An 8,990-nucleotide genomic window follows, 5' to 3' on the forward strand; every position below is an offset into this window, starting at 1 on the left:
GCACTTGAACTGACTTTCCCTTCTGGGACCCCATCTCCCCCTGCCGCTCACATCTGAGACAGATCTCACCTGTCCTTCCTTCTATCCCTTCACTTACATCCAAACAGTCAGGACTCACTGGAGATGCCACTTCCAGGCAGCTACTTCACTGGAGATGCCACTTCCAGGCAGCTACTTCCCCTACTGCTACTGCACCAGTCCAAGCCTCCATTACCTCCAGCCTGCATGACTGTTCTTGCCTCCTTCCTGGGCTCCTGGCTTCCACTCTTACTCCCAACCAGCTGTGTTCCCTCAGCAACCAAAGGGATTTGCTAGTTCCTCACTTTCATGCATTGGAGAAGGAAATGGCAACTCACTCTAGTGTTCTTGCCTGGAGAATCCCAGGGACTCAGGAGCCTGGTGGGCTGCCGTCTATGGGGTCGCACAGAGTCGGACACGACTGAAGTGACTTAGCAGCAGCAGCAGCAGCAGCAGCAGCAGCAGCAATCGGTTATGCCACTCTCTCACTTAAAATCCTCCAATGCAGGGCTGTCCAATAGAACTTTCTGTGACCGATGGAATGTTCCAGACCTGTGTCACCAAACATGGTCACTCACAGGTGGCTACAGAACAGTTGAAATGTGGCATGTATGCGTGAGGAAGGAAATTTTTAATGTTTTTTTATGTTTTTAATATTTTAATGTTAATTTTTAAATGTCTCATTTTAATGCATTGAAATAAGCCCAGGTTGCTGGTAGCTGCCATATCAGTCAGTGCAGGACTGAAGGTCCATCAGCTGTTAGTGGCCTGCCCAGATACCCTGGGTCCTCACCATTTTCTCTGCACTGCTGGCTGGCATCCCAGCCCAGATGCTCTGCCTGAGCCTGCTTTGCTCATGGCAGGCGAGGAGTGTCTCAAGAGTTCATGCCATCCCCTCCAGCAGCCCCCAGCCAATGGTCGGCAGGAGCGGGAGTGTACATATCCCAGCTCCCTCGTCCCTCGTGCTACGCAACTTTGCAGTTCATGCTCGGCAGAGGCCCCAGTGGGACTGAGCCCGCTCTGCCCACCACAGCCACCTAATCGCGAATGCACCCTGGACAGGCTCCCTCCCACCCCTCTCATTCTCCCTGACTCCTCCTGGGGCTTCCTGCTTGCATCCCAAACCTTGTCTCAGGACTACCTGCTGTTCTGCCTCCCCCTCTCTTTCTTCCTCCTCCTTCCTCTCCTCCTACTTCTTAGTGCCTTAAGCCTCTTTTTAAAAAATGTTTTGTTTCAGAATAATTTTATTTTATTATTTTTATTTATTTAATTTTGGCTGTGCGGGGTCTTCGTTGTCACCCGCGGGCTTTCTCCAATTGTGGCACATGGGATCTTTCCGGACAAGGGGTAGAACTGGTGTTCCCTGCATCCGGCAGGAAGCAGAGAGTTCCTACATTTTCTCCACCCAGCTTCCCCTCCTGTTAACGTGATATATTGCCTGGTAGGATGATCAAAACCAGGAATTAGTACAGGCAGAATATCATAAACAGACCTACAGACCTCATTTGAATTTCAGTAGTTTTTTCTGGGAGTGTCCCCTTCCTGGTCCAGGACACCAGCCAGAGTCACTCATTTCATCTCATCATCACATTGCCTGGCATCCTTCATGCCAGAATAGTTCCTCAGTCTTTCCATGTCTTCCACGACCTCAAAATTTGTGAAGAACACTGGCCAGGATTTTGCAGAGGGTCTCTCAACTTGGGTCTGTCTGATGTCAGCTCATGGTTGGACTGGGATTGTGTGTTTCTCCCCAGAATCCCCCAGGGGGCTGATGTTGCATCCTCCTTGGTGTAGGATATCAGGAGACTCCAGAAGTTGCTGGGTCTCATCGGCAGTGATGTCATGATCACATGGTCAGGACATGTGACTCCCCTCTCCCCCAGAAAATTACCTTCTTACCTTTCAAATTTGTAAATATCTTAAGAGAGGTCTTTGGCAGTGTATAACCATTCTGTTTCTCCTTAAACATTCACCCAACCATTCTAGCATTTCTCCCATTGATTTGATATGTCCTCTACATACAAATGAGTTCCATTCCAAGAGCCCATTCATAAGTCCAATGAACTCATAAGTCCAATAAAGTTAGCCTAAAGTGTCAGTCACTCAGTCATGTCCGACCCTTTGCAACCCCATAGACTGTATAGCCCACCAGGCTCCTCTGTCCAGGGAATTCTCCAGGCAAGAATACTGGAGTGGGTTGCCATTTCCTTCTCCAGGGAATCTTCCTGACCCAGGGATCAACCTGGGTCTGCTGCATTGCGGGTGGATTCTTTACTGTCTGAGCCACCAGGGAAGCCCAAGTTAGCCTAGGTACTTCACTAATACAATCAGCTATGTCGTATTGTAATACGGTTTACACAAATAATACATAAACGAACAAACACCAAAAATAAAGAAAACACTTTTAATCTTACAGTACAGTACCTTGAAAGTACAGTAGCACAGTACAATCAATGGGTGGCACGCAGGGGCAGGCATCGAGTGAAGAGGCAAGAAGAGTTACTGACTGGAGGAGCTAGAGAAGGTGGGAGATGGGAGAGCGGAAGGATTGTCAGCGATAGGAGATGGAGGGGCAGGTTGCAGCGTCACTCACGCCTGACGTTGATGGCACAGCTTCTGGTTCCTTGTGGATTCAACTCTATCTACCCTCCTGAAAAAAACAATCCAGCGATGTCTTGGTAGTAGCTCTTTTTTTTTTTTTCTTTCTTCATCATAGATGACACGGCAGCTGCTGGATTGCAACCTGAATGGCTGTTGCAGCTTCTGTGTACTGTTCTGCATTTGGTCCTGTGCTTCCAAAAATGAACAGAGCCTCCTGAAATAAAGAAAACCCCTTACCATCTCCTGCGCCGCGAATCCCTTCGGTTCTTCAGCTGCTGCTTCCTCTTGTTGCTCCACTCCCTCAATTATTTTCACTTTTGTTTCCATCGTTATCACTTGGCACTTCTTAGCGGTACCAGCTACATCACTACTGCTTTTACACTTGCTTCCAGACATCCAGAAAGTCAAAGTGTTAGTTACTCAGTCGTGTCTGACTCTCTGTGATCCCATGGACTACAGCCCACCAACTCCTCTATCCAGGGAATTCTCCAGGCAAGAATACTGGAGTGGGTTGCCATTTCCTTCTCGAGATCATCTTCCCCACCCAGGGATCCAACCTGGGTCTCCCATATTGTGGGCAGATTCTTAACCAACTGAGCCACCAGGGAAGCTTCCAGACATCCTGGGCATGAAATAAAGATGCTGTACTCTCTACTCTCTACTGTAAAGTACACGAAAGTGCAACGACTTATAGAGGATGCTCTCACATGACAGTGTACACCAGACAGGTGAGCTAAACTATGTGATTGGACCTGCAAACACCCGTTTGCGTCTTTGAAATGTAGCAGCTCGAAGGTTCGTATGTAAGGGACTTACTGTACTTTGTTACGGCAGCCCTAACAAACTCTGTTTATTAACTGCCCATCTTTGGAGATCTCTGGCTTGACCTTTTCCCTATCATGCGCCTGTTCCTTTGTTTACCAAATACTCCTTAAAGATCGACATTTTATCTTTCCTTAAGAAGATTGTCGAGTCATAAACAAAAAACCTGTATCACTTGCCTCAAAGGGAAGGGACCCACAAGAAGTAAAGATACAGAAAACAAAATGATGCCTCAAAATGTCAATGGGGATGGGAAGGAACTTCCCTGGTAATTCAGTCATTAAGACTCTGCGCTTGTGATGCAGAGGTACTCAAGTTCAATTCCTGGTTGGAGAGCTGGGGTCCCACATGCCACATGGCGTGGTCAGAAAGTAAAAAAGAAAAAAGTGCCCATGGAACCAAGGACCTGTATCTTAGGAAAATTAGCCATTGCCAGAAAGAGATTAAAGACAGTAGCACCAAACAAAACTTGCTCCAAGTAAGCCCCAGGGGAAGGCATTGTTGGAGAGTGATGCCCCTCACCCCCATGACTGGCTCCATTCACGGACACCTCCCCTTTGACCTTCCTGCCCACTCACTCATTCAGGGGTATAACCCCCTGTTATCCTCTCTCTGTCCCATTCGCCAGTCCCTCCCCTGGTTCTCCCGCTGCCTCCGTGGCTTCTCCACCTCTCCTTGTCTCTCCCACCCACCCTGCATCCAACAACCAGAGGGTTCTTTCAGAAACACAAATCTTTCTTTCTTTCAGGAGTCATACGTGAATTCACTCCCGTCGTAAGAAGATTCAAACAGTGCAGAAATACAGAGAGCAGAAATAAGAAATATGATCTGACCATGTCCTGCCTCTATTCTGATTTTTTCTAAGGCTCCTCATCAGTCTCTGTGTAAATTTTAAAGTCAGCGACATTCAAGGTTTGGGTTGGGTCCTGCTCTTTCCCATCTCTCTCCCATCCTTCAATAAGACCCTCTTCTTAGCCACTCTGACGGCTTGCCATATCCAACCATTCAACTCTCACTCACTCCCTCACTCACTCTCACCGCAGGCCCTTTGCACATGCCCTTTGCATTCCCAGCATGTTGTTCTCCACCCCCTCAACTCCAACTTCATCCTTCCTCGCCCTTCCGTCTCAATGTGCTGACACCTTGTGTCTGGTTGACCTCACCCAGACGTGGGCCCTAGGGACAAGGATTCCAACTGTGCTTTCATTTCTACACCTGCCATGACCAGGGGCTCCCTCACAGTTGTGGAGGCTGGAAATCCAAAATCAAGGTATCAGTAGGGTCCGTTCCTTCCTGCTGGCTCAGAGGGAGAATCTGTTTCCCACCTCCCTCCTAGCATCTGGTGGTTGCTGGCTACCCTCAACATTCCTTGGCTAGTAGTCACATCACTGAAATCTCTCCCTCTGTTGTCACATGGTCTTTGGTCTGTTTGACTTCTGTGTCTCTTCTCTATCATTGGCTGAGGGCTGCTCTGGGAAGTATTAACCAACAGAGACAATGTAAGGAATTAAGTAGCCAGCCTGGTGAAGTGTGGCTGAGGAGAGAGAATTCTGTTCCCGGCAGAGGGAACAAACAGCATTTGCAAAGTTCTAGAGGTTAGTAAATCATGATGCATTCACAGCATTGAAGAGCATTTGAGGGGCTTCCCTGGTGGTGCAGTTGGATAAGAATATGTCTGCCAATGCAGGGGACACGGGTTCAATTCCTGGTTTAGGAAGATCCCACGTGCCTCAGAGCAGCTAAGCCCGTGTGCCACAACTATTGAACCTGTGCTCCAGAGCCCATGTGCCACAGTGGAGACCACCCACATTGAGCCCATGCTCTGCAACAAGAGAAGCCACTGCAATGAGAAGTGTGTCCAGCACAGCAAACAGTAGCCCTTGCTCACCACAACTAGAGAAAGCCCGTGCAAAGCAATGAAGACCCAGTGTAGCCAAAAACAGTAAAATTTTTAAAAATAAAATTATTGAGGTTTTGGAGACCGGCAGGGGCTTGACCATGGAGAGCTGTGTCAGACACAGAAAGGAACTTGGATTTCAAGAGGGTAGTGGGGAGTCATCGGAGAGTTTAGAGCATGGGAGAGACCAGAGGATTAAACTTTAGAAATATGCTTGACTGCCATGTGGTGATGTACTGAAAGTGTTGTGAACTGGAGGCAAGTCTGTTATGGGAGAATGAAAAATTCAGACCCTAGGGGCTTCCCTGGTGGCTCAAATGGTAAAGAATCTACCTGCAACACAGGAGACCTGGGTTTGATCCCTGGGTCAGGAAGATCCCCTGGAGAAGGGAATGGCAACCCACTCCATTATTCTTGCCTGGGAAATCCCATGGACAGAGGAGCCTGGCGGGGTGCAGTCCATGGGGTCACGACTGGACACGACTAAGCAACTAACACACACGTGGTGAACGTCAATCAGGCATCATCTCATTTAATTTTCTCACCACGGACCCTACGAGGCACGTTGCTCATCATTACACCCATCTGAAAGATCTGGAGGCTAGAGCCCAGAGAGCTTCAGTGACTTACCTGGTCTCACATAAGCTTGTTAATGACAGAGCAATGATTCAGGGCTTGAGTAGATTGCCCAGCCAGAGTCACGGTGGGAGATCTGGGATAAAGAGTTGGGAGGGGACATGAGGCTGATGGCCAGCACTCTGGATGAGGGACAGTTGGAGACCCGGATAGAGAGGAAGATCTAAGCTGAGAGAATAAAGCTGGTTCAGGTGGTCTCCGGGACCTAATGCCTGATGATCCAAGGTGGAGCTGATGTAATCATAATAAAAATCAAGTGCACAATAAGTGTAATGCACTCAAATCATCCTGAAACCATCCCCCCATCCCCAGTGCACAGAAAACTTGTCTCCATGAAACGGGTGTGTATGGGTGTGGTGTAGTCAGTTGTGTCTGACTCTGTGACCCCATGGACTGTAGCCCACCAGGCTCCTCTGTCTGTGGGATTCTTCAGGCAGGAAGACTGGAGTGGATTGCCATGTCCTACCCCGGGAATCTTCCCTACCCAGGGATTGAACCCATGTCACTGGTGAGCAGATTCTTTACCACAGGCACCGCCTGGGAAGCCCCTGGAAACAGGTCCCTGGTGTCAAAACGGTTGGGGACGGCTGGTCTCCCAGGTGATGGGGACTAGGGCCACTCGCTGCTGCTAGCCCAGCCCTGACATTGCACTTCTCCCACCCCTCCCATCAAGTCAGTTAGACCCTGAAGACATAAGAACTGAGACCTGAAGGGTAAGAAAAAGCCGGCCACGGGGAGATAGGATCTTTCAGACTGAGGCACAGACTATGCAAAGGCCCTGGCGCAGGATTGTGCTGGGTGTGTTCACGGAAGAACATCAAGGAGATCTGTGTGTCTGGAGCAGAGTGAGCAAGGGGGAGTGAGGGAGGGAGGAGGTCTGGGATTTGGGCTTTAAAACCTCATGGGCAGAGGGTGCCCTGAACAAGTCTAAGTCCCCTGGGAATCTCGAAATGGGTGAACATTGACTCCCTTCTTCAGTGGGTCTCTAGGAGGCTTGGGGAGATGATGATGGCAGAATGTCAGTGAGAAGGCTGGATCCATGCCATGGTGGGGAGCATGGGCTGGCAAACCACTCTGTGGCACCCCTGAGCTTTACCCTTACAAGGTCCAGGAGCTAGGGATGTGCTGAGACTTCTAGAAGTTTTTTCCAAGGTTGCCCAGCGCCCAGGTCAGAGCCCCAGGAATTCTGTCTTGGCAGGGGGTGGAGGGACTGGATGTAACAGGACGATGTCACAGAGCCTGGGGGCATCTAGAACCCTGGGGGCTCCTGGTCTCAGTGTCATCTGCCAGGAAGGCCGCCTGGGTAGGTTATCTCCTCCTGGGACCAGCCTTCAAGGACAGAATGTGAGCCTGGCTGTAGGGCCACCAGGGTCCCCGCTGCTCTGCTCAGCTGCCTCTGAGCCACCTTTTCAAGTTCACCTCCATTCCCTCCCCGGCCACGGGTCCCCTGGGAGGCCCTGGAGATGCCCAGAGGCCTCCCATTGGCAGTCCCCAGTGGGACCTAGCTCCACGCCGCTGCTGGAGAAGGCCGGGCCAGCCATGGGGCAGCAGCAGCCAGCTGTGGCCCTGGGGGCAGTCAGGATCTCGCTGATGCTGCTGGGGCTGCTTGCTCCCTCGCAGGCGGTGGTGCGGGCCGTGGTGGATGGCAACTCGAGCATGGTGGACTTTGCAGATATGCCAGCCCTGTTTGGGGCGCCCCTGGCCCCCGGGGGCGTGCGAGGCTACCTGATGGAGGCCAAGCCAGCCAACGCATGCCATCCCATCCAGGGCCCACGGCCGGGCAACGGCTCCCTGGGCGCCATCGTGCTGATCCGCCGCTACGACTGCACGTTCGACCTCAAGGTGCTGCACGCCCAGCGGGCCGGCTTTGAGGCGGCCATTGTGCATAATGTGCGTTCCGACGACCTGGTGCGCATGGCACACGTGTATGAGGACCTGCGGCAGCAGATCGCCATCCCATCAGTGTTCGTGGGCGAGGCTGCTTCCCAGGACCTGCGGGTCATCACGCGCTGCGACAAGGCGGCCCACGTCGTCCTGCTGCCTGACTACCCGCCCCACCCGGACCTGGACTGCCACCCAGTGCTGGCCGTCTCCTGGGTGCTGGGCCGTGCCCTGGCCCTGCTCACCAGCGCTGTCTTTGTCCTGCAGCGTCTGTGGCGTTGGCTCTGGAGCTGGCGGGCCAGCGGGCAGGCAGTCAAGGCACAGGCCACCCAGAGGGCCCAGGTGCGCACCTTCACCAGGTGTAACGACCTCTGCGCCATCTGCCTGGATGAGTACGAGGAAGGCGACCGCCTCAAGGTCCTGCCCTGCTCCCATACCTACCACTGCAAGTGCATCGACCCCTGGTTCTCCCAGGTTGTCCGGCGCTCCTGCCCCATGTGCAAGCAGTCAGTGGCCGGCACGGAGGACAGCTCTGACTCCACCGTCGACAGCCACGGGGACGAGGAAGATTCCTCGCTGTCTGGCCGCCACACACCGACCTGGCTTGTCCAGGCCCGGCTGCGCTCCCGGAGGCTGGCTCTGCTGACCCGAGCCACCTCCCGGCGCCACTGTAGTGCCACCTCTGTGGGGGAGGCCGATGCCAGTGCGCCCTTGGAGGGGCCCCCAGAACACCACTGAGACCCGCCAGCCCCAGACTGGTAGAGATCTGGGTGGGCAGGGTGGAAGGAAGGCATGTTTTTAGCCTGGAGACTAGATAATAAAGTGGGTTTGAAAGCGGATTCTCCCCCTGGCTACTCTGGGGCTGCCCAGTCCCTCATGCCATCCGTCTGGCAAGTCCCAGCTGAGCCCAAGGCTGGCACCTGGTATCTGAGGGTGAGTTAGGGGATGTGGGGGTGGGAGGGTGGTCTTCTCAGGGACGTTATGTACCTCATCCCCATGGTGGCCCTGTGACGGGGCCACCATGCCTCAGTTCAAATCCTGGGTTCACAGGGCCTGATTCCTAATATTCGCTTTCATTTAAACCTTAAAAAACAATAAACTTGTTACTTTGGAATAATTTTAGCTTTACAGGAAA

The 8,990-nt window shown here is 52.1% G+C and overlaps 1 protein-coding gene and 1 long non-coding RNA gene across 4 annotated transcripts; one reads left to right on the forward strand and one right to left on the reverse strand.

Moving 5' to 3' along the window:
• Positions 1-2,408: 2,408 nt before the first annotated feature.
• On the reverse strand, positions 2,409-7,169 carry LOC112447541 (uncharacterized). Of its 3 annotated transcripts, none has more exons than XR_003035742.2 (3): positions 7,077-7,169; positions 5,969-6,050; positions 2,409-2,833 (listed from the first exon to the last, which is right to left on the reverse strand). It is a non-coding gene; the product is annotated as an uncharacterized lncRNA (long non-coding RNA). The 3 variants fall into 3 exon arrangements; XR_009495197.1 differs by having other exon boundaries at positions 7,071-7,169; XR_009495198.1 differs by lacking the exon at positions 7,077-7,169 and adding an exon at positions 6,681-7,059.
• Positions 7,170-7,201: 32 nt separating this feature from the next.
• Positions 7,202-8,694, forward strand: ZNRF4 (zinc and ring finger 4). The gene is given in 3 exon segments (XM_059888912.1): positions 7,202-7,219; positions 7,335-7,404; positions 7,407-8,694. Coding segments are annotated over 3 exon segments (1,275 nt in total). The 3' UTR covers positions 8,594-8,694.
• Positions 8,695-8,990: the final 296 nt, after the last annotated feature.

This window comes from Bos taurus, chromosome 7, assembly GCF_002263795.3.
Source record: "Bos taurus isolate L1 Dominette 01449 registration number 42190680 breed Hereford chromosome 7, ARS-UCD2.0, whole genome shotgun sequence".
NCBI lineage: Eukaryota > Metazoa > Chordata > Mammalia > Artiodactyla > Bovidae > Bos > Bos taurus.